This window comes from Balaenoptera ricei, chromosome 1 (assembly GCF_028023285.1).
Source record: "Balaenoptera ricei isolate mBalRic1 chromosome 1, mBalRic1.hap2, whole genome shotgun sequence".
NCBI lineage: Eukaryota > Metazoa > Chordata > Mammalia > Artiodactyla > Balaenopteridae > Balaenoptera > Balaenoptera ricei.
The window spans coordinates 43,714,285-43,741,246 of NC_082639.1; the positions used below are offsets into that span (position 1 = coordinate 43,714,285).

At 35.4% G+C, this 26,962-nt stretch overlaps 1 protein-coding gene across 4 annotated transcripts in view; it reads left to right on the plus strand.

Moving 5' to 3' along the window:
• Window positions 1-26,962, plus strand: part of ZFYVE9 (zinc finger FYVE-type containing 9) — a 188,201-nt gene that overhangs the window by 65,407 nt on the left and 95,832 nt on the right. For all 4 annotated transcript variants that reach the window (XM_059922362.1, XM_059922352.1, XM_059922371.1 and 1 more), the window contains one exon: window positions 321-2,422. In XM_059922362.1, coding sequence (XP_059778345.1) covers window positions 321-2,422 — 2,102 coding nt within the window. The remainder of the gene's footprint in view (window positions 1-320; window positions 2,423-26,962) is intronic.

Below are 26,962 nucleotides of genomic sequence, written 5' to 3' on the forward strand. Positions count from 1 at the left end.
TATTGCCCTCCCCTCCCCAGCCCCAAAGTACAGCCTGTGGGCCACTTTAATTATGTCAACTAGATTGAGGTAGAATTCTTTTGTTGTTTGGAATGTTCTGAGATATTACCATTTGGTGATATATAATACAGGGAACAGTCTTAAATGTATTTTCTTATCCTTAGCTAAAAATTAGAAACTTCATACCCTAGGAATATTCTGTTTTCACATATCCTAGGAATATTTTAATTTCAGGGCATATTTGCAAATGTAGTTGATTAACTTAGTCCTAGCCTTATCAGTGTTACCAGCAAACTTATAATAATTATTTATTTTTTCAGATGAAACCGTTTCTCCTATTTTATTGGATACAAGGTGGAATAAGATTCTAGATCCCCCTTCTCCCCGACTGTCATTCAGCCCTGCATTGGCCAGTGTGAATGAACCTACAGTTTCTGAGTCACAGCCACAACTGAAAGTCTTCTCCCTGGCTCATTCAGGTCCTCTTAACACAGAGGGAGAGGACCATTGTGCTAATGGACAGGACTGTAGTCTGAATCCAGAGATCAACACAATGTGGATTGATGAAAATGCGGTTGCAGAAGACCAGTTAATTAAGAGGAACTGTAATCAAGATGATCAATGCAGTACTGTCGAAGTGGGAGAGAAGAAATGTGGAAACCTAGCTTGTCTGCCAGATGAGAAGAGTGTTCTTGTTGTAGCCGTCATGCATAACTGTGACAAAAGGACATTACAAAGCGATTTGCAGGATTGTAATAATTATAATAGTCAATCCCTCATGGATGCTTTTAGCTGTTCACCGGATAACGAAAACAGACAAACTGATCAATTTAGTTTAAGTGTAAATGGGTCCACTGAAAAAGATATGAACTCAGAGAAACAGATGGACCCATTGAGTAGACCAAATGCAGAGGGGGATTCTGTTAAATACATATGTACTACTTCATCTGATAATCTAGCCAGTGTCTGTTCCCCTTCACAGTTACAGGATGATGAAAATATAGATAGAGACCCCACCATGTCTGTGATTACAAGTTTAACACCAGATTCAGTAATCTCATCCCAGGGAACAGATGAAGGTCCTGCTGTAAAGCAAGAGGACTCTACACCAGATGAGGTTCTCACTGGCAGAACCAGCTCTCCTAGGACAGATCTAGGGAGTCCAAACTCCTTTTCCCACTTGAGTGAGGGGATTTTGATGAAAAAAGAGCCAGCAGAGGAAAGAACAACTGAAGAATCCATCCAGTCTGGTTTACCTTTGCTTCTCAAAGCTGACATGTCTAATGGGTCTGGCAGGGATGATAACTGTGAACAGTTTTCAGATTGCCTTGTGCCCGGTGAAGTTAGAGCTGATGAAAATGAAGGTTGTAAACATGAAGAAATTCTTGGCACTGCAGAACTTCTTAATATGACTGAGCATTTCTCTGAATCTCAGGAGATGACTAATTGGAAATTGACTAAACCAAACAAGATGAATGACAGCCAAGTAAATAAAGAAAATGAGAAGTTTCTGCACATGAATCAGCCTGAAGATACTTATGATGATAGTGGAGGAGAGTGTGATAGAATGGCAGAAGCAAGTCTAGATTTAAAACAAACTTGCATGAATGAAAGTGAAGGATGCGATTTCTCCAGTGTTATGGATACACCAGCAGCAAATTCACTATCTAATTGTTGTGATTCCTATGGAATGCAGAGCCCAGTTGTTTGTTTTGTTCCAAAGACTTTACCTTCCAAAGAAGATTCAGTAACAGAAGAAAAGGAAATAGAGGAGAGCAAGTCAGAATGCTACTCAAATATTTATGAACAGAGAGGAAATGAAGCCACAGAAGGGAGTGGACTACTTTTAAACAGCACTGGTGACCTAATGAAGAAAAATTACTTACACAATTTCTGTAGCCAAGTTCCATCAGTGCTTGGGCAATCTTCACCCAAGATAGTAGCAAACCTGCAATCTATCAGTGTTCCTTTTGGTGGTGCAAGACCCAAGCAACCTTCTAATCTTAAACTTCAAATTCCAAAGCCATTATCAGACCATTTACAAAATGACCTTCCTGCAAACAATGGAAATAATATTAAAAACAAAAATGATGTTCTTGGGAAAGCAAAATCAGGGGAAAACTCAGCAACCAATGTATGCAATGCCTCTTTGGGAAATATCTCTATTGCTGATACAAATGGGGAACATTTAGAAAGCTATGAGTCTGGGATATCCAGTAGACAGTGCGTTGCATTACCTCCAGAAAGCCCAGATAATGATCTCAGAGCTGGTCAGTTTGGAATTTCTGCTAGAAAACCATTTACCACTCTGGGGGAAGTGGCTCCAGTGTGGGTACCAGATTCTCAGGCTCCAAATTGCATGAAATGTGAAGCCAGGTTTACATTCACCAAAAGGAGGCATCATTGCAGAGCATGTGGGAAGGTAAGTTGTGTGTATCAGCTCAGGAATCTGGCATGTGCATTTTGTAGTTCTCAATTAGAAATTAATAAAGGTAATATAAGGTGAACATACTTCTCGTTGAGATGACATCATAAATAGTTTTTGAACATGCAATTCTAGTAAATTTCCAAATGAAAAATGACCTCGCTGATTCTTAGTGTTTATATAATTTTTTTTTGTTGTGAAGATTTAAGCTGAATCAGTTTTCATGAATAGATGAGAACTGAGGAAGTGGTAACTTTGGTTTCTGTATTGATACTTGGTTAATGGAATAGCTTGAAATAAGGAAGTTATTCTTCTGATTTAAGAAATGTTTGTGATTGACTTTATATTTTTTAATTCTTGAGTAATTGAATATTATACTTAGAATCCATCCCAGTTTTTGCTATAGGATTTTTGCCATTGTACTAGACATTCTGGAGCTTTCGGTACACATATACATATATTTTTGTCTTTCCCCCCCCCCATATAACTTTGATACAAAAAAGAGTTGAAGGCTATAGATCCTTGTGACAAGGTTATAAGAATAAGTGATATTCCTTAGCTCTCCCTAAATTCTGTTAGCTAGTACCACATCAATATACTAGTCTGTTTTTTAAACAAGAACTGTAAACAAGGAGGAAATGGGATTTTGTATTTTTAAAAAGAATGTAAGGTTTGGTGTCAGGTCTGAATTTGAACTTCAGCTTTGTTACTTTTAACTATATAACTTTATTAAGCTTTATTTTTTCATAAAAAATGAATCAAAAGATAATTTTCATCGGGCTGTTGTGAAGATTAAATGAAATTACATGTAATAGTAAGTGCTCAGTAATTAACCTCTGCTTCCCTTCTTGCCTGATTTATTGGTCTGTCTGTATTAATTCGGTTGCCTTCAAATTCAAGGAACAGAATATCTGGCCCTCAGTTACTTAGACAAAAGTAACATTTATTTCATATAACAAGAGGCCTGAAAATAGAGACTCTGTTATGTCTGGGTATAGAGTCAGGATCACTGAAGTTCTCTTGGCCTTTGCCTCGTGGTCTCAAGATAGTGGCACAGCTTTAAGCATCAAGTCCAACCTGACTACTTCCCAAGTGCAGAGAAACTGGTTGGTGGCAAAAGAGCCTATTCCTCTTGCTGCCCTCTCATCAGGGAAGAAAGAATCCCCAGCAACTTCTTTCAATTTATTGGCCAGTTCTAGACCACAGGTCCAATTTCGACCAATGACTGACAACAGGGAACAGGATTGCAAGGATTGGCTAAGATCAATCATGATTCATCCCCTGGGGCTGAGCCCAGTGTTGCCTCAACAAAAGTGGGATTCTCTTAATAAGGAAAAGGTGGAGAATGGTTCCTGGGTGGGCATTCAAAAAGGGCTACTATAGGGTCCTAGAACAAAAGAACCAAATGATGGGGAGCAGAAAGTAGTTAAAGCTGAAACTGGGCTGTTAGTCTCTGATTATTAAAATTTGGAGAAAATAATGTGTCTAATTCCTAAATATTTCACAGTCTGAAGTAAACCTATGGTCAGTAGCCTGAACAGTCAGTTTTCTGTTAGGGGATTAGAGTCATCATTTTTTTGTGGTTCTATGTTTTGCTTACTGTGTATAACACTTTCTGAAATTTTTGCTTGTTTTTTTAAAATTTCCTTCCTATTTATTTATTTAGGCTGTGTCGGGTCTTAGTTGCGGCACACGGGATCTTTCGTTGTGGCGGGTGGGCTCTTTGTTGCGGCATGCAGGCTTCTCTCTCGTTGTGGCACGTGGGCTCCAGAGCATGCAGGCTCAGTAGTTGCGGCACATGGGCTCCAGAGTGCACAGGCTCTCTAGTTGTGGTGTGCGGGCTCTCTCATTTTGGTCCATGGGCTCCAGAGTGTGCAGGCTCAGTAGCTACGGCGCACGGGCTCTCTAGTTGTGACGTGCGGGCTTAGTTGCCCCACAGCATGTGGGATCTTAGTTCCCCGACCAGGGATTGAACCCGCATCCTCTGCATTGAAAGGTGGATTCTTAATCACTGGACCACCAGGGAAGTCCCAAAATTTTGCTTAAGTAAATAATAAAAATGCTTTTGTTCCAGACCAGCATATACAGATGTAATGACTAAATAGGTAACTTAGGTGGATTCAGAAAGAAAATGGGGCAAAATGCCCCATTGCATAAGCTGAAAAATTACATGGAATTTTTGCTGAGTGGAATTTGCAGAATTTATAAATTTATGGCTTCATATGGATTATGGATTCATATTCCATCTTTTTTTCTTTTTCCATCTCCATTTTCCTCAGGGATGTTCTAAGGATTGTTGAGGTAATGTCTGTAAAAATCCTTGAGCTCCTCAGAAGAAAGGGGCTTATAAACTTAGGTATAGTTTTTCTAGATAGTAAATTAATCAAATTATACTTGGAATTTAGCTAGAAAAAGACCCCAAGTAATGTGATTTTGTAAAATAATGTTTACTGTTGAAAAAAGAAATTTAGTTTGTTCCATTCTAATATATCTACTATCCAGTTATTTCCAACAATTTCTGTATTTAATATCTATAGCTAATAAATTCTCTTTACTGTAACAAACATATATTAAGCATCTAATATATGAAAGGTTCTGGGCTAGGTACTGGAGATTCAAGTATACATAAATTGGAATGTATGACCTCATAGAGTTTATAATCAGAGGCACTGATTTCAGTGTGTGGGGAGAGGGGTATCTGGATTTCCTGTAGTTTTTCAGAAATGCTAAAAAAATCATTGTGAACTACTGATCTGAGTAGACGAACAGACCATCCCACAACAATTTATAATACAGTGTATTAAGAGCCAGTTATGTGTGCTTTATATTCATTCTCATTTAATACCCATTACTGTCTTGTAGAATGGGTGGTTAATTTTTTACTATTTGACAGATCAAGAATTAGAGGCTCAGAGAGGTCAAGGAATATGCCCAAGGTCACACAGCTTGAAAATACTAGAGCCACCTTTAAAGCTAGGACTCTTTCCTTCAGACATACTGCTTTTCCTAGCATCTCTCCTCATTCGTAATAGCAGTATGAACACAATGCTTTAGGAATGTTGAGAAATGAGAGCTTAATATTTCCCAGAATGGCAGGAGGAGTCAGGAAAATCATGATACAAAAAATGACTATTTGGGACTTCCCTGGCGGTCCAGTGGTTAAGACTCTGCACTTCCACTGCAGGGGACGCGGGTTCCATCCCTGGTCAGGGAACTAAGATCCTGCATGTCGTGCAGTGCGGCCAAAAAAAAAAAAAAAAAGTGACTGTTTGGAGGAGGAGATATAAGAAAGTGGATATAATTTATGGATCAAAGTTCTAAAGTATGTGAGGAAAATGGGATCACAGCAGAGCACAGGTGGAGAATTAGCAGTAGGGAAAGGGAAATCATCTTACAGGAGAATGGGCCATGATAAAAATGCACTTGAATATAGAAGGAGTTAATAGAAAATTGTGGGAAATTATTTAGCAAAGCATAGGGCCTATATCCAGGTCTTGATGAGTAGTAGATATTATACTTGTTACAACATTCATTTATCTTGGTATAATGTCATTAAGAATAATATAAAATAATTATGTTGAATTTATGAAAGTGTTAAAATACTGCAGTTTATTTCTATATTGTTGTAATGGACATCAGGACATCTGGATTCTATTCTTGTCTTCATTGTTAATTGGAAAACTATGTCATACTCTAAAATGCTCAGCAAATGTGAGTTTTATTTTATGACTTCACACATTATTAATTTAGATAATTGTTCCATATAGCAGCATAATCTCTACTTTGGCTGTATGATAGGTGATAAATTACAGAATAGAGAGAGTACAGAGGGGAGTTCCCTGGTGATCCAGTGGTTAGCACTCGGCCCTTTCACTGCCGTGGCCCCAGGTTCAATTCCTGTTCAGGGAACTAAGATCCCGCAAGCCGTGTGGCGCGACCAGAGGAAAAGAGAAAGGTACAGGGAACTCCTTTCCAGAAAGGTGCCCTCTAAGTTCAGATGATCACTGTTATTATATATCCATAATAATTTCCTATAGAAATCACTGAATCTAGCAGGATATGGGTATTCATCCTCTGTCAAGTTCCATTTGCCCTGAATATTTTGACCTCTTTTTATTTGATTATTTGACTTCAAAGGCCTAAGAAAAGCTTTTGAGTTTAAGAGTACAGGAAAGAGTTTTTTGAAAGTGGAGAAGAATTTTTAAAGGAAAAAAAAGTTTTTTATCTTTTATTGGTCATTCACAAGGCTTTATCACACTTCATCCATTACTGTCACTTATGTGGCAGGTTGTTACTTACGAGATGCTAGCTGGTTAATGACTCTCTTCTATCTACTGAAGTAGACATAAGAATAGCCTTTAAAGTAAAAGTACTTGAACTGATACAACGTAGAAACTTTGTTTAGGATGGTGTGAAAGATGAGAGTAACATTTTTTTTAACACTTCCACTTTATGCTAGGCTTATCTGGTCTAATAACACAATTCTCTGAGATACAGTTACAGGGGAGAAAAATGTGCCTCAGAAAGGTTAGGTAACTTGCCTAAATTCTCAGAGCTTATAAATGAGAGTGCATGGATTTTAACACAAATTTATCTGACTCCAAAGCCCTTTGCTCTTTTACTACACTGGACATAGCAACAAAATTTATCTGTATTTGGATTGCTTACTAGAAATATAAGTCATGGTCTTTGGGTGAACATTAGTTTTGGACAGTGGTAAAGGATTGGGAATTTGAAAGGAAGACAAAATGCTGAGTGATTGGTGCTATCACTTGATGGGGGAATCTAGCAAAGGTAGCAGGATTTTAGGTTTTACTTCACCTATCAGGTCTTGAACTACAAATTAGGAAAAGAACAATATGGGTGCCAAGTCCTGGAATGAGGAGAGATTTAGTGACAGTAATATATACCACTCCAGTTTACTTACTATTTTTCCACATTAACTGACTTTAAAAGTAGAATTCAAAATAGATGAGTTTTTTTACTGTGTTTGAATAGATGGTGATTTGAATAGACAGAACAGAGAAGAGAACTGTAGGACAGGTAGTATGAAAAGAACACTGAAATGGGTATGAAACAGCTTCTGTTTCCTCTGCTGTAGAAGGAGGGGATTGCATAGACTTTATCTCTGTTTCCTTGCAGCTCTGAACGTCTGTTTAAATAAGGAAGAAAAGGAAATGGAAAGGTTTGTGCTAGCACTGATTTATCTCTGTAAAGTTATTGTTAAACATACTTGATTAACCAAGGTCACTTTGTGGGAAGAATATGCCATTAAACATTTTGAAATGTGCTGTGCTGAAAGTATGTTTTCTGGAAGTCATCTCAGTTCGACTGGGGTGCTATTTATCACAGTACCACTTAAGTGGGCTATACTGGGGGTTTTATTTTGCAGTTACTCTTTCCCTTTTGATTCATTTCCAATAGTACTAATCCTTTTAGGCACACATGATCTTCATCACATTCGTTTAAAACCGATAGCTTGATGACATGTATATTGTCAAAATGACATATTGAAAACTGATCTAGATTAATTTTTAATATAGTTCTAGAAAGCCATCTTCCTCTACACACTGGGGATTATAGGTATTTAATATATAATGAACATTTATAAATGTAATTATAAAATGTTATATTTTATATAAATTTATATTTATATAACAAAGATTTTATAGGTTTATATAATTTATATAATATTATATATGTTTATGTATAAAATGGCAAACTACAGTCAGTATTTTACTCTGTGCTTTTAATTTGAATTACTGTTCCACAGTAGTCAGGAGTAATTTTGTCTATAAAGGTATATAAAAGAACTATATATTTAATAATATTTTGATATTTATGTCATTATAGTATATTTTTAGTTTAAGTGAAAAATACTTTAAAGAATTAAAATATCATGTTAAAAATAACTGTTGAAATTGAAAATAAAACACACATTTTTAGATGGGATGAAGAGGCCTGGTACTACTTTTATTTTAAACAAAGTAATATTTATATCCTGAAAGATGGCAGTCTTCTACCTACTTTTACATATCCCTAGTCCCTAGTCCAGCTCCCTGGATGTACCTACTTTAAGAAATTAATAGTCTTTTTTTAAAGTTAAAGTACAGTTGATTTACAGTATTATGTTCGTTTCAGATGTACAACATAGTGATTCAATATTTTTACAGATTATACTCTGGTTTTTTTGGCTGCACTGCATGGCTTGTAGGATCTTAGTTCCCTGACCAGGGATCGAACCCATGCCCTTGGCAGTGAAAGCACAGAGTCCTAACAACCACTGGTCCACCAGGGAATTCCCTATATTCCATTTAAAGTTATTATAAATAATGGCTGTATTTCCCTGTACTGTATAATACATCCTTATAGCTTATTTATTTTATGCATTGTAATTTGTACTTCTTAATCCTCTACTCCTGTCTTGCCCCTCCCCTCCTCCCTCTCCCCAGTGGTAACCACTAGTTTGTTCTCTATATCTGTGAGTCTGTTTCTGTTTTGTCATATTAATTCATTTCATTTTTTAGATTCCACATGTGAGTGATAACATAGAGTTTTGTCTTTCTGTGTCTGACTCTTTTCACTAAACATAATACTCTCTAGGTCCATCCATGTTGTTGTAAATGGCAGAATTTCATTCATTTTAATGGCTGAGTAATATTCCATTGTGTGTGTGTGTGTGTGTGTGTGTGTGTGTGCCTGCGTGCACTACATATTCTTTATGCATTCATCTGTTGATGGACACTTAGGTTGTTTCCATATCTTGGCTCTTGTAAATAATGCCATGATGAACATAGGTGTCTATATCTTTTTCAAGTACTGTTTTCATATTCTTTGGATAAATAACCAGAAGTGGGATAGCTGGATCATATGTTAGTTATAGTCTTAATTTTTTGAGGAATCTCCATACTGTTTTCCATAGTGGCTGCACCAATTTACATTCCCACCAATAGTGTACAAGGGCTCCCTTTTCTCCAAATCCTTGCTGACATTGTTACTTATAGACTTTTTGATGATAGCCATTCTGACAGGTGTGAGGTGATGATATCACATTACGGTTTTGCTTTGCATTTTCCTGATGGATTAGTGATGTTGAGCATCTTTTCATGTGCCTGTTAGCCATCTGTGTCTTCCTTGGAAAAATGTTCATGTGTTCTGCCCATTTTTAAATTGGGTTGTATGTTTTTTTTTTGATATTGAATTGTTTGAGCTCTTTATATATTTTGGATATTAACCCCTTACTGGTCGTATCATTTGCAAATGTTTTCTCCCATTTTGTAGGTTGTCTTTTTGTTTTGTTGATGGTTTCCTTTGCTGTAGAAAAGCTTTTAAGTTTAATTAGATGCCATTTGTATATTTTTGATTTTGTTTCCTTTGGCTTAGAAGACAGATCCAAAAAACTATTGCTGTGATTTGTGTCAAAGAATGTTCTCTATGTTTTCTTGGAGTTTTATAGTTTCCAGTCTAACATTTAGGTCTTTAATCCATTTTAAGTTTATTTTTGTAGGTGGTATGAAAAAATGTTCTAATTTTATTCTGTAAAATAAATGTAGCTGTCCAGTTATCCCAGCACCACTTATTAAAGAGACTGTCTTTTCTCCATTGTATAGTCTTGCCTCCTTTGTCATAGATTAATTGACCATAAGTGCATGGGTTTATTTCTGGGCTCTCTGTTTTTTTCCATTGATCTGTATATGTCTTTTTGTGCCAGTACTGTGCTATTTTGATGACTGTAGCTTTGTAGTATAGTCTGAGGTCAAGGAGCATGCTAACCCCAGCTTTCTTTTTTTCAAGATTGCCTTGGCAACTCATGGTCTTTTGTGGTTCCATATTAGTTTTAGGATTATTTGTTCTAGTTTTGTGAAAAATGTCATAGGTATTTTGATAGGGATGGCATTAAATATGTAGATTGCTTTGGGTAGTACAGATTTTAACAATATTACTTCTTCTAATCCACGAACATGGGATATCTTTCCATTTCTTTGTATCATCTTCAGTTTCCTTCATCCGTGTTCTATGGTTTTCAGTCTTTCACCTCCTTGGTTAAGTTAATCCTAGGTATTTTATTCTTTTTGATGCAATTTTAAATGAGATTATTTTCTTGCTTTCTCTTTCTGGTGGTTCATTATTAGTTTATAGAAAAGCAACAGATTTCTGTGCATTAACCTTGTATACTGCAACTTTACTGAATTCACTTATTCTAATAGTTTTTCAGAGAAGACTTTAGGGTTTTTCTATATGTAGTGTCATGTCATCTGCAAATAATGACAGTTTTACTTCTTCCTTTCCAATTTGGATACCTTTTATTTCTTATTCTTGTATGATTGCTCTGGCTAGGACTTCCAATACTGTGTTAAATAGAAGTGATTGAGAGTGGGCATCCTTTGTCTTGTTCCTGATTTTAGAAAAAAAGCTTTCAGCTTTTCACCATTGAATATGGTGTTAGCTATGGGTTTGTCATAAATGGCCTTTATTATGTTAAGATATGTTCCCTCTATACCAACTTTGATGAGAATTTTTTCTTTTTTTTTTTTATCATGAATGGCTGTTGAATTTTGTCAAATGCTTTTTCTCCATCTATTGAGATGATCATGTGATTTTATCCTTTTGTTAATGTGGTGTATCACATTGATTGATTTGCGGATATTGAACCATCTTTCATCCCTGGAATAAATCCCACTTGATCATGCTGTATGATCCTTTTTATATATTGTTGAACTCTGTTTGCTAATATTTTTTTGAGGATTTTTGCATCTACATTCATCAAAGATATTGGCCTGTAATTTTCTCTCTTTTTTTTTTGTAGTGTTTTTGTCTGGCTTTGGTATCAGGGTAATGGTGGCTTCGTAGAATAAATTTGAAAGTGTTCCCTGCTCTTCAGTTTTTTTAGAATAGTTTGTTTGTGTCTTTCTTTTTCTTTTTCTCTTTTTTGGCCACTCCACACGGCTTGTGGGATCTTAGTTCCCCAACCAGGAATTGAACCCGTGCCCCGTTCGATGGACCACCAGGGGATTCCCTAGAGTAGTCTGAGAAGTAGTTAGCTCTTTTTTATATGTTTGGTAGAATTCTCCTATGAAGCTGTCTGGTCCTGGACTTTTGTTTGCTGGGAGTTTTGTTTTTTTTTTTTTAATCAAAAATTCAGTTTCACTACTAGTGATTGGTCTGTTCAGATTGTCTCTTTCTTCCTGATTCATTCTTGGAAGGTTATATGTTTCTGGAAGTTTGTCCATTTTTTTCTAGGTTGTCCAATTTATTGGCATATGACTGTTCATAATATTCTCTTATGATTTTTTGTATCTCTGTGACATCAGTTGTTATTTGTCCTCTTTCATTTCTTATTTTGTTTATTTGGGTCCTGTCTCTTATTTTCTTGATAAGTGGGACTATTGGTTTATCAATTTGGTTTATCTTTTTTAAAAAAACAGCACTTGGTTTCATTGGTCTTTCCTATTTTTTGTTTTTTGTTTTTAATTTCTGTTTTATTTAAATCCACTCTGGTCTTTATTATTTTCTGTTTTCTACTGACTCTGGGCTTTGTTCTTCTTTTTTTAATTCCTTTAGTTGGTAGTTTAGGTTTTTATTTGAGAGTTTTCTTGTTTCTTGAGGTAGGCCTGTATCACTATAAACTTGCCTCCTTTAACTGCTTTTGCTGCATCCCATAGATTTTTGGAAAGTTGTGTTTCCATTTTCATTTGCCTCAAGGTATTTTCTGATTTTCTCTTTGATTTATTCATTGACCCATTGGTTTTTTAGGAACATCTTGTTTAGTCTCCACGTGTTTGTGTTTTCCCCATTTTTTTTCCTGTAGCTGATTTCTAGTTTCATACCGTTATGGTTGGAAAAATGCTTGATATAATTTCTATCTTCTTAAATTTGTTGAGACTTGTGGCCTAGCATATGATCTATCCTGGAGAACGTTCCATGTGCACTTGAAAAGAATATGTATTCTGGTTTTTTTAGATGGAATGTCCTGTAGACATCTATTAAGTCCAAGTGGTCTAATGTGTCATTTAAGACTACTGTTTCCTTATTGAATTGACTATTTTTTACAGCAGAAAAATTGAGCAGAAAGTATATATACCCCCGCCCCCCCCAGTGGACCCCATTATTAACATCTTGCACTAGTGTGGTACATTATTGAAATTGATGAACCAATATTGATACATTGTTATTAACAAAAGTCTTATAAAAGAAATACATGCTATAGTTTTTGTTAGAGTTTACTCTTTGTGTTGTACAGTTCTATGGGTTTGATAAATGCATATTATCTATCCTATTACAGTATCATATAGAATAGTTATACTACCCTAAAAGTCCCTTGGGTCCCCCACTTATGTATTTCTCCCTTACTTTCTCTGAACCATGGAAATTACTGATCTTTTCACTGGCTCTGTAGTTTTGGCTTTTCCAGAATGTCTTATAGTTAGTATCATACATTATGTTGGCTTTCAAACTGGCATCTTTGACTTAGAAATATACATTTAAGATTCTTCCCTGTCTTTTTTAAAAATTGAGTATAATTTACATATAACATTATATTAGTTTCAGGTGTATGACATAATGATTTGATATTTGTATATATTGTATATACTGGGAAATGATCACCATTAAGTCCAGTTATCATCTGTACCATACATAGTTACAAAATTTTCTTATGATGAGAACTTTTAAGATTTACTCTCTTAGCAACTTTCAAATATGCAATACAGTATTATTAACTATAGTTAGGATGCCACGCACTACACCCTGTGACTTATATATTTTATAACTGCAAATTTGTGTCTTTTGAGCACCTTCATCTGTTTCACATACATCCTCACCCCACCTCTGGCAACTACCACCAATCTGTTCTCTGATTCAGTGAGCTCATTATTTGTTGTTTTGTTTTGATTTGGTAGTTTTTAGGTTCCACATATAAGTGAGCTTGTCTGGTATTTGTCTTTCTCTGTCTGACTTATTTCACTAACGTAATGCCCTCAAGTTGCATCCATGTTGTTGCAAATGTCAAGATTTTATTCTTTTTTGTGGCTAATAGTCCATTGTGTGTGTGTGTGTGTGTGTGTGTGTGTGTGTACACATACATACATAAATACATACCAGAATTTCTTTATCCATTTATCTATTGATGGACACCTGGGTTGTTTCCATATATTGGCTATTGTAAATAATGCTGCAGTGAACATGATGGTGCAGGTATCTATTTGAGTTAGCAATTTTGTTTTCTTTGTATAAATACCTAGAAGTGGAATTTCTAGGTCATATGGTAGTTCTACTTTTAATTTTTTTGAGCAACCTCTATACTGTTTTCTGTAGTGGCTGCATCAATTTTCATTCCCACCAACAGTGTGCAAGGGTTCTCTTTTCTTCACATCCTTGCCAACATTTGTTATTTGTTGCCTTTTTGATAATAACCACTCTGACCGGTATGAATTGATATCTCATTGTGGTTTTGATTTGCATTTCCCTGATGATTAGTGACATTGAGCACCTTTTCACATACCTGTTGGACATTAATATATCTTCTTGGAGAAATGTCTATTCATGTCTTCTGCCCATTTTTAAATTAGATTGTTTGTTTTCTTCCTATTGAGTTGTGTAAATTCTTTGTACATTTTGGATATTAACCCCTTATCAGATATATGACTTTCAAATATTTTCTCCCTTTCCATATGTTGCCTTTTTGTTGATGGCCTTTACTGTGTAGAAGGTTTGTAGTTTGATGTAGTCCCACTTGTTTATTTTTGCTTTTTTTGGTCATTGCTAAAACCAGTGTCAAGGAGCCTCCATGCCTTTTTGTGACATGATACCTCATTTTTTTAAATTGCTGAATTGTGTCCTATTGTATGGGTATACCACAAGTTTGTTTATTCATTCAGCTATTGAAAGACATCTTGGTTAATTTCCTTTTTTGGCAATTATAAGTAAAGCTGTTATAAATATTCGTGTGCAGGTTTTTGAGTGGATGTAAGTTTTTTGTTTGTGTAAATATGTAGGAGTGTGATTACCAGAGAGTATGGTAAGCCTGTGTTTCTCTTTGTAAGAAACTGCCAAACTATCTTCCAGAGTGGCTGTACCACTTTTGCATTCCCATCAGCAATGAATGAGAATTCTTGCTGTTCTACATCCTCACCAGAATTTGGTCTTGTCAGTTTTGGACTTTAGACATTTTATTTTATTTATTTATTTATTTGGCCATGCCATGTGGCTTGTGGGATGTTAGTTCCCCTACCAGGGATTGAACCTGTGCCCTCAGCAGTGAGAGCAAGGAGTCCTAACCACTGGACCGCCAGGGAATTCCCAGATTTTAGACATTTTAATAGGTGTAGTTTCTCATTTTAAAAAAAATATTTACTTATTTATTTATTTATTTGGCGGCCCCGGGTCTTAGTTGCGGCATGCAGGATCTTTATTGCGGCATGCAGGATCTTTAGGTGCAGCATGTGAACTCTTAGTTGTGCCATGTGGAATCTAGTTCCCTGACCAGGGATTGAACCTGGGCCCCCTGTATTGGGAGTGTGAGTCTTAGCCACTGGACCACCAGGGAAGTCCCCTCTCATTTTTGTTTTAATTTACAACTCCCTAATGACATATGATAATGAACATCTTTTCATATGCTTATTTGCCATCTGTGTATCTTCTTTGGTGAAGTGTCTATTCAGATCTTTCACCCATCTTTTAATTGGGTTGTTTGTTTTCTTATTGTTGAATTTTAAAAGTTCTTTTTTATATTTTGATTCAAGTTCTTTATCAGGTATTTGTTTTGCAGATACTTTCATTTTCTTAGACATATCCACTTTAAATTCTTTCACAAGTATCTATGAGTATTAAACTATACACTTATAATGTATTTCAGTAGAATTATTTAGCTGTTTCTTGATTATCAATTCTAGAAATGATCTAGTGAATTTTCAATTTTTCTGTTGATGTATTTTCATGTTTATTATTTTGAGTCAAAAGCTCCAAGAGGGTAAGGATCTTTTCTGCCTCGATTGCTACTGTATCCACAGCTTTAGCACATAATAGATGTTTACTAAATATTAGTTGGATAAATGAAGAAATGAATACTATCTCTTAATGCAGCAGAACATCTTTTTATACAACACTTTGAGACTTTGGATGATGGCATCAAGTACAGAATATAGGGGATGTAAGGACTTTGGAAAATATTTTAAGTTAGTCATATATGTTTTTCCTATTAAAGATAGATTCAAACCAAAACAAGCTTATTTTCCTAATTTTCTATTTACTTACCTATTGATGGGAAACAATAGATGTGAGAGTAAGAAACAGATGCTTTAAATAGCATATTGCATGGTAATTCAGTTTCCCTCATACTCTGCCTGAAAACCTGTTTATCCTGTCTTATCATTGATATTATGAGTTTAACCATTCTGGCATGGTAAAACAGGATCAACATTTTGGATTAATCTTGAGTTCTAATGAAGCTAGAAAATATTTTCCATTCACACCCTTCAAAAGGCTGTGTTGGCTAAAAATCAGTCTCATCCATGTCATAACGCTTATCATACAATATTGTCTTTGTCCTTCTCCCCCGTTGGTCTGTAAAGATCTTGTGATTATGATTTCTCTTTGTATCCCCAGCATCTAGCACAGTGCTCAATAAATGTTTGTTAATGAACAAATATATGAATCCCAGATCATTAATTTATTCAACAAACACTGAGTGCTTGTTATTTGTCTGTCACTGTGCTGGATGCTGAGTTTATACTAATGACATTATGATCCCTACCCTCATGTAAAGATTAGTGGAAATAACCAAAAGCAAACAAACAGAATTTTAAATTGTGATAAGGGATATGAAGGAAATTAACAAGGAGGGATAATATTAAAAACGGAGAAGGGGAGGAAGGTCTGGAAAGTCCTCTGAGAAGTGACAAAATTTTAGGTGATACATGAAATTTGAGGAGTCAGCCATGCAAAGAACAGAGAGAAAAATGCTTCGGGAAGAGTAAACATCATGGACACAGTCTCTGAGGTAGGAAAGCACCTATTCAAGAAACTGAAAGGAATACAGTGTGGTTAAAGTATAGCAAGTAAGAGAAGTCACATAAAAAGAGCTTGGAGAGGAGATCAGGGAATAGATCATGTTGGCCTTTGCAGCTCATGTAGGAGTCCAGAGAGAAGCCATGGGAATGGATGAGCTCACCTAGGGAAGAGTGTACAGAAGAAAGAGAAAGGGCCCAGGGCTGAGCCACTGAGGTCAAGTGGAGAAGGAGGACCCAGTACAAGTGACTGAGAAGGAGTGGCCAGAGAGACAGGCAGAAAACCAAGAAAATGTGTTGTCTCGGAAGTCAAAAGAAGAATGTAGTTTGTCAAAGGATAGGGATTATCACCTATACCAAATGCTGATCAGGGTCAGTAAGATGTGGACAGGAAAGGAACCATTGGACTTAACTACATCAGGGTCATTGATAAAAGCAGTCTTGGTTGAGCTGTGCATACAGAAGCCAGAATGGGTTGAAAATGGAAAAAGAAGTGAGGAGATTGAGATGTCCTTTTCAAGTTTTACTAAGGGAGAACAGAAAAAATTGGGGCAATTATTAAATGAAGATGGTGATTATGGGTGAAATTTTTAAAGATGGGAGATACTACTGTATTTATATAAAATCATGAATGATCCTCTAGGCAAGTTGTTTTAGGAGAAAAAGGGGATTGATCAAAGGAAGAGAAAAATTTTTGAGAAGGTCAAAGGGATGGGATCTATTCATCTGTTGAGGGTTAGGTTTTCAACAAGGGGAAGAAAGGTGGGGAAAGACAGAGGTAGATTTTTGTATTTAGTGGTGAGAGCATTAAGGAATTTCTATATCCTTGGCTCATACTTCATATAGGAAATATAAACATTGAGAGAAGGTGAAATAGGGATAGGTGATGAAGGTTTCAGAAAAGAGAATTAGTTATGTTGGAGTGGGAAAGTAAAGCCTAGTAGAAAATTGAAATTTTCATAGCCCTGTAAGACTTTGTATCAAACTTTCAGCCAGTTTATACTAGTCCAGTCCTGACTTCATGGGATAGGGTCAGTATTTTTCTTTGGAGACATTTTGAGCTTGTTACATTATCTTAGCAATACAAGCACTTTTGAATGGAGAAACAAGAAAAGTCCTATAGGGCCAATCTGTGTTGCCATCTGTTCATCCATTTCCGTTTATTTGTTTACTCATTGATTCATTCAGTGAGAATTATTTATTGCTTAGTGTTCTGGTTTTAACCAAAGAGATGCAAAAAAAGGTAGAAAAATGGCCACTCTATTAAAACATACTGTTCACGTTTCTATAGATGACAAAGCTTAAGTATATGAAATAAGTAACAAAACAATTACAAAGCTGCAGATGCTTTGCAGTTGGAAGCAGATAGATGGTGACGGTGGTGCTAGTGGCGGCAAGGAGAATGAGATAGGTGATATTTATTGAGTGTTTATCATATGCTAGACACTTTTCTAAAAGCTGCTTATATTATCCTATTTAATATATGTAACTCCTTATGAGGTAGGTAGTGTTATAATCCACATTTGACAATAGGTCTAAAATGATTAACTTGTTCAAAAATCACACAGCCAATAACTAGAGTTAAGAATCAAACTCAGATTCTTTGACTTCCAGAGTCCACACTCCAAAGCAATATGCAATGGTTTTAGGAACAAACAGAATAAGAGAGTGATGAAATTGAGGTCTGTAGTACTAGGGCCACTTCTCTAGCAACACCGGGACTATGACCACAGAGTTCCTGGGCAGCCAGCTAAAAGAGAATCAGAAGGGAGCTAACATTTATTTAGTACATACTCTGTAATTTGTTTATTATCTAGTTTACTCTTTCTAGTAAACCTTTGTAAAAGGTGATATTATCCTTATTTTACGGTTGAAGAAACTGAGATACTATGAACCAACCAAGGTTTTTTTGGCTGTATAACTCATGCTTTTTCCCCATAGATGTAGTGGAGAGGATAAAAATTAAAAACTCGTTAGGTTTTATGGCGATTTTTATGTTATTTTCTTAGCATTTCTGAGAGGAACATCTGTATTTATACCATGTTTTCAAAGCAAATTTTATACTTAATTCAAAAAGAAGGGTGAAAAATATCTGATTTGTATTTTATTAGATAGCAATTTGTTATTTTAAATAAAGTTATATATTAAATTAGTTGCAATTTACTTTTGAATAACTGGCATTACAGTAAGTTTTGTTTAGCATTTGGGAATTTTGGTGGTGAATACAGAATAACCTTTATAAGACCCTGAATTATAAGGTCTTTATAAGACCCTTAATTACATTAAGATAATCTGTTGGCTTATAACTTCAGAGATCTATTTTCTCAAGGTTTTTTTTTGTCCTCTGGTGTTAAAACATAGCCATTGGCTATACTCCTTGGGAAGCAGAGAGGTAGTAATTTCTCAGACTGAAAGTGGGTTGAACTGTGGTGTTAAGAGCATTGTAATGAGCAGAAGAGATCAATATTTCTAAACAAACCTAGGTTCAGAATACTTCACAGCCATTTATTAGCTTCTTCATGATCTTGGGCACAAGGCACTTTCATCATCTGTAAAATAAAGGTGAAAACACTTAAGTTGCACAATTACATATAATAAAGATCTGTTGAATGAATGAATTATGAGTATTAGAAGTAATAAATGTTACCTACCACTGTATATAGTGTGTTATCCCTAAATGGTAACTTATTATTTTAATTATATCTTTATGGAACGTTGACTGTGTTTCTTTATAAAGTATTGATTTTTGTTACTGAGTGGTAGAGTTCATTATATATTCTGGGTATCAGATTCCTATCAGATATCTTGATTTGCAAATACTTTCTCCCATTCCATGAGTTGCTTTTTCACTCTGTCAGGAACGCCCTTTGATGCACCAAAGTTTTAAATCTTGATGAAGTTCAACTTATCTGTTTTTTCTTTTGTTGTCTGTGCTTTTTGTGTCACATCTAAGAAAGCATTGGCAGGTCAAATGTCATGAAGCATTTTCCTTATGTTTTTTCTAAGAGTTTTATAGTTTTAGCACTTACATTTAGGTGTTTGATCCACTTCAGTTAATTTTTGTATATGGTGTAAGGTAAGAGTCTAGTTTCATTCTTTGATTCTTTTGAATGTGGATATCTAGTTTTCCCAACACCATTTTTTTTTTTTTTTTAATTTGGTTGCACTGGGTCTTAGTTGCAGCAGGTGGGCTCCTTAGTTGTGGCATGCGAACTCTTAGTTGCAACATGCATGTGAGATCTAGTTCCCTGACCAGGGATTGAACCCGACCCCCCTACATTCGGAGTGCAGAGTCTTAATCACTGCACCACCAGGGAAGACCCCCAACACCATTTGTTGAAAAGACTTTTTTTGCCATTGAATTGTCTTGGCACCCATGTCAAAAATCATTTGACTATCTATACATGTGAGAGTTTATTTCTGTGTTTTCTGTTTTATTCTCTTCTTTGTATCATTATTTATGCTAAATCACACTGTTCTGATTACTGTAGCTTTGTAGTAAATTTTGAAACCATCAAATATGAACCTTCCAACTTTGTTCTTTGTCAAGATTATTTTGGCTGTTTGGGATCCCTTGAGATTCCTTATGAATGAATTTAAGGATGGATTTTTCTGTTTCTGAAAAAAAAAAGTCTTTGGGGCTTTGATAGGGATCGCACTGGATCTGAAGATCACTTTGGGTAATATTGACATCTTAACAATGCTAAGTCTTCTGATCCACGGACGTGGCATTTCTTCTTGAAATTTTTTTGTCAATCTTCTGTTGTCTTCAGTCTACAAGTCTGTCATTTTCTGAGTTAATTTAATTCCGAAGTATTTTATTCTTCTTGATGCTATTGTAAATGGAATTGTCTTCTTTCATTTTTTGGCTTGTTCATTTTTTTTTTTTTTAACTTTTTTTTTTTTTTTTGGCTGCACCGCATGGCATATGAGATCTTAGTTCCCCCACTAGGGATCGAACCCACACCCCCTGCAGTGGAAGCACGGAGTCTTAACCACTGGACCACCAGGGAAGTCCTTGTTCATTATTATTAAAATATTTTTATTGAAGTATAGTTAATTTACAATATTACATTAATTTCAGGTGTATAGCATAATGAATCAGTATTTTTACAGATTATACTCCATTAAAAGTTATTATAAGGTAATGGCTATGATTCCCTGTGCTATGCAATATATCCTTATTGCTTATCTAATTTATACATAGTAGTTTGTATCGCTTAATCTTGTACCCCTAATTTTCCCCTCCCCCTCTCCTTTTCCCCTTTGGTAAGCACTAGTTTGTTTTTTGTATCTGTTAGATCTGTTTACGTTTTGAATGTACACTCATTTGTATTATTTTTTAGGCTCCATATATAAGCAATATGATACAGTATTTGCCTTTCTCTGTCTGACTTATCTTACTTTCAGCTTGTTCATTATTAGTGTATAGAAATACAAGTGATTTTTGCATGTTGACTTTGTATCCTGCAACCTTGCTGAATTTGCTTATTAGTTCTTACATTTTGTGTGTGTGTGTGTGTGTGTGTGTGTGTGTGTACGTGTGCGTGCAATCTTTAGGGTTTTGTACGTGCCATCTGTGAACAGAGATAATTTTACTTCTTAATTTCCAATTTGAATGCCTTTTATTTGGTTTCCTTGTCTATTTGCTCTGGCTAAACTTCCAAAACTGAGTTTGAATACAAGTGGCAAAAGTGCATGTTCTTGTCTTGTTCCTGTCTGAGAGGAAAAGCTTTCTGTCTTTCACTGTTGCATATGATGTTAGTTTTGGGTTTTTTATATGTGGCCCTTATTATGTTGAGGTACTTTCCTTCTATTCCAAGTTTGTTTAGTGTATTTATCATGTAAGCATGTTGAATTTTGTTGTGCTTTTTCTGTATCAGTGATCATGTGGATCTTTTTTCATTCATTTAATGTTGTGTATTACATTGACTGATTTTCCTTTGTTGAACCATCCTTGCATTCAAGGAAAAAAATCCCACTTGGTTATAATATATAATCCTTTTAATGTGTTGCTGAATTTGGTTTGCTAGTATTTTGTTGAGGATTTTTTGCATCAGTGGTCATAAGGGATATTGGTCTATAGTTTTCTTGTAATGTATTTGTCTGGCTTTGGTATCAGTAATGCTGGCCTCATAGAGTGAGTTAGGAAATATTCCTTCCCTTTCAGTTTTTTGGAAGAGTTTAAGATTTGGTGTTCTTAAATGTTTGGTAGGGACTTCCCTGGCAGTCCAGTGGTTAAGACTCTGCACTTCCACTGCAGGCAGCACGGGTTTGATCCCTGGTCGGGAACTAAGATCCCATATACCACACAGCGTGGCCAAAAAATAAAAAATGTTTGGTAGAATTTACCAGCGATGCCCTCTGATTAGGAGGTTTTTGATTACTGATTCAATCTCCTTGCTATAGATGTATTCAGATTTTCTATTTCTTCCTGATTCAGACTTGGTAGGTTTTGTGTTTCTAAGAATCTGTACATTTCATCTAGGTGGGTCACAATTTTTCTAAATCAAAACAAAATTAATTGAAAAACCCAGATTAGGATATTGAGTCTTAAATCAATGTTTCCTTTGGCAAAACAAATCAGAAGGTGGTTATAGGATGTCAACTAACAATGTGTCTTTGCTATATAATGCATTCATCACATTTTCAATATATAAATGGGCAAAAGAGATGTTTAAGTGGGTTAATAAACAGTGGAGAAATATTTAAATTTATATGAAGAAGTAGAAATTAAAATTATGCCTAAATAGCAAAAAAACAGAAAATGTTGATAATATACAATGAAGGTGATGTTAAGTTGAAACCATCATGGTTATATTCAAAAAGCTATATGTATCAACTCTTAGAGTTATTAATTCCTTTTGGGGGAAATAATTCCCAAGAACAAGATTTGTAATCAAAAAGATGGTCATTTTAGTGTTACTTTTTTTTTTTAATTTTTAAATTTTATTTAATTAATTTTTTTGGCTGTGTTGGGTCTTCGTTGCTGCATAAGGGCTTTCTCTAGTTGTGACGAGTCGGGGCTACTCTTCATTGCGGTGCGCGGGCTTCTCATTACGGTGGCTTCTCTTGTTGTGGAGCATGGACTCTAGGCATGCGGGCTTCCATAGTTGTGACTCGCAGGCTCTAGAGCACAGGCTCAGTAGTTGTGGCGCACGGGCTTAGTTGCTCCGCGGCATGTGGAATCTTCCCAGACCAGGGATCAAACCTGTGTCCCGCGCATTGGCAGGCAGATTCTTATCCACTGCACCACCAGGGAAGCCCTAATGTTACTTAAAATAGCAAATAAATTTGAAATAATTTCTGTACAAAATTGGATAGTGATAAGTTAAATATAATAATGTAATTTGATTCCACCATTAAAAATAATTTTTATAAGGCTGTATGGAAAATGCTTATGATGATGTATGAGTAAAATAAAATGCAAACTCATAGTTATACTTTGTTTATAATTATAAAGATTATTCTTGGGCATAAAAATAAGTATATCTAAGAGGAACGTGTAAAACTGAAAATGGATCATTTTGTTTAGTGGAATTTTGAATAATTATTTTCTTTTCCTCTCTGTTTTTAATTCTTAGAGTGGTTCTTAATATTGATTCAATTAAAAACAAGTCAGGATCTATAAAATAACCTTGCCCAAAAAAGTCAAACTCAAATCTGATCAAATGTCTAGATTTTGCAATCAATTTTAGGAAATACAGAGTTAGAGAAACTCACGTTAAACAACACCACAAGAAGGCAATCAATGAAATCCAGATCGTGGGAAAGTACAGGACAAATGACTCAATTTCTTCAATAAAATCTTTGTTTTTTTTTTTTAAACCACTGTATCATACACTATTTTAAAATTTTTAAAAATCTTTTTAATTATTTTTTTTTTTTGGCCATGTGGCTTGTGGGATCTCAGTTCCCTGACCAGGGATTGAACATGGGCCACAGCAGTGAAAGCCCAGTATCCTAACGACTAGGCCACCAGAGGACTCCCTTAAGTAAAATATTTTTGAAGGAGAACCTATATATTAAAACAGACTTGAGACAGATTCACCAGTCATAAAGTTGGACCTTATTTGATTCTTGATTCAAGTATAACATTAAAAAACTAAATAAAATTAAAAATTTAAATATATTCATAAAAGCTTAATAAAAACACTATATTAAAAATATAAGACTCATACAGCATTGAATGCATATATTAGAAAACAAAGATCTAAAGTCAATCATCTAAGTGTCCACCTTAATAAACTAGAAAAAGAAGAGCAAATTAAATCCAAAGTAATCAGAAGAAAAGAAATATTAAAAATTAGAGTAGAAATCAATGAAATTGGAAACAGGATGTCAGTAGAGAAAAATCAGTGAAACCAAAAGCTGGTCTTTGAAAAGAGCAATAAAATTGACAAGCCTCTAGACAGGCTCATTAAGAAAAAAGAGAGTGGACACAAGTTAGTAATATCAGAAATGAAAGAAGGAACATCATTACACATTCCATTAAAAGGGTAATAGAGGAATACTATGCACAGCTCTATGTCCACAAAGTTGGTAACTCAGAAGAAATGGACCAATCCCTTGAAAGACACAATTTGCCAAAACTCACACAAGAAGCAGTAGACAATGTGAATAGGCTTATGTCTATTAAAGAAATTGGGTCAGTAATTAATAACCTTCCAAATCAGAAAGCACCAAGCCCAGGTGGGTTCACTGCTGAATCCAAACATTCGAGGAAGAAATTATACCACTCCTCCATAATCTCTTTTAGAAGATAGAACCAGAGGGAATACTTCCATACTCATTCTGTGAAGCCAGCGTTCCTCTAATAACAAAACTAGACAAAGACATTACAAGAAAACTATGGACCAATATCTTTCATGAACATAGATGCAAAAATCCTCAACAAAATATTAGCAAATTGAATCCAACAGTGTATAAAAATAATCATATACCATGACCAAGTGGGATTTATCCTAGTTATGCAAGGCTAGTTTAACATTAGGAAATTAATTTTAATCCATCACATCAATAGGCTAAAGAAGAAAAATCATGTTATCATCAACAAATGCAGGAAAAACCATTGACAGAATGTAACACCCATTCATTATAAAAACTCTTAGTAGATAAGGAAGAAAGAGGAACATCCTCAACATGATAAAGAACATCTACAAAAAATTGACAGCTGATATACTAAATAGTGAGAAACTTGAAGCATTCCCACTAAGCTCAGGAATGGGGCAAGATGTGCCCTCTCACCACTCCTTTTCAACATTTGTACTGGAAGTCCTAGCTCAGGCAATAAGACAGGAAAAGGAAATAAAAGGTATACAGATTGGGAAGAAAGAAATAAACCCGTGTCTTTGTTCACAGATAGCATAATCATTTATGTAGAAAATCTGAAAACATTGACAAAAAAACCCCTCCTGGAACCAATAAGTGATTACAGCAAGGGTGCCAGATAATAAGGCTAATATGCAAAAGTCAATTGCTTTCCTATATACCAGCAATGAATAAGTAGAAATCGAAATTAAAAACATGATATCATTGATGTTAGCACCCCCAAGACTAAATACTTAGGTATAAATCTAACAAAATATGTTGTATGTACAAGATTTATGTAAGGAAAACTACAGAACTCTCATGAGAGATGTTCCATGTTCATGGATTGGAATATGCAATATTGTCAAGATGTCAGTTCTATAGATTGATCTATAGATTCAGTGCAATACCAACCAAAATTCCAGCAAGTTATTTAGGTTATATCCACAAACTGAATCTAATGTTTGTATATAGAGACTAAAAATCCAGTATAGGCAACACAGTATTGAAGAAGAATAAAGTTGGAAGACTGGCACCACCAAACTTCAAGACTTACTATAATGCTGTAGTAAGCAAGACAGTTTGGCATTGGCAAAAGAATAGACAGACAGATCAGTGGAACAGAAGAGAGATCCCAGGAAAAGGCCCACAGAAATACAGTTGACTTATCGTTGACAAAGGAACAGAGGCAATACAATGGGCAAACTGGGCATCCGCATGCAACAGATTGAGTCTAGATGCAGATCTTACACCTTACACAAAAATTTACTCAAAATAGATCACAGACCTAAATGTAAAATGCAAAAATATAAGACTCCTAGACGATAATGTAGGAGAAAATCTGGATGACCTTGGATTTGGTGATGAGTTTTTAGATGCCAAAAGCTCAATCCATGATAAGAATTGATAAGCTGGACTTCATTAAAATTAAAAACTTCTGTGAAATAACTTGTGAAGAGAATGAAAAGACAAACCAAAGACTGGGAAAAAATATTTGCAAAAGACATTTCCAATAAAGCAATGTTATCCAAAATATACAGAGAACTCAATAAGAAAACAAACAACTCAATTTAAAAATGGGCCAAAGACCTTAACAGACACCCCATGAAAGAAGATATATGATGGCAAATAAGCATATGAATAGTTGCCCACATCATACATCATAAGAGTAATGCAAATTAAGACAACAATGAGGTACTACTACACACTTATTAGAATGGTCAAAATCCAGAATGCTGACATCACCAAGTGATGGTGAGGATGTGGAGCAACAGAAACTCTCATTTATTGCTGGTGGGAATGCAAAATGGTACAGCCACTTTGGAAGACAGTTTGGCAGTTTCTTACAAAGAGAAACATAGGCTTACCATACAGTCTGGCAATCATGCTCCTAGGTATTTATATAAATGAGTTGAAAACTTATATGTTCACACAAAAACCTGTACATGAATGTTTATAGCAGCTTTATTCACAATTGCCAAAATTTGAAAGCAACCAAGATGTCCTTCAGGAGGAGAATGGATAAACTGTGATACATCCAGACAAAGGAATATTCAGTGCTAAAAAGAAATGAGCTTATCAAGCCTTAAAAAGAAATGGAGGAATCTTAAATGCATATTATTAAGTGAAAGAAGCCAATCCGAAAGAGCTATATACTGTATGATTCCAACTATATTACATTCTGGAAAAGGCAAAACTATGGAGACAAAAAGATTGGTGATTTACAGGGGTTAGTGGAGAGAGAAGGATAAATAGGCAGAGCACAGATATTTCGGGGAGTGAAAGTACTCTGTATGATACTATAATGGTGCATAAATGTCATTATACATTTATCCAAACCCATAGAATGTATAAGACCGAGAGTAAACCCTCATGTAACTATGGACTTTAGGTGATAATGATGTATCAGTGTAGATTGATTGATTGTAAAAAATGTACCATTCTGGTGGGGGATGCTGATAATGGCAGAGGCTAGGCACGTAGCCGGGGTAGGGGGTATATGGAAAATCTCTGTACCTTCTGCTTAATTTTTTTTTTTTTTTAATAAATTTATTTATTTATTTTATGGCTGTGTTGGGTCTTCGTTTCTGTGCGAGGGCTTTCTCCAGTTGCGGCAAGCGGGGGCCATTCTTCATCGCGGTGCGCGGGCCTCTCACTATCACGGCCTCTCTTGTCGCGGAGCACGGGCTCCAGACGCGCAGGCTCAGTAGTTGTGGCTCACGGA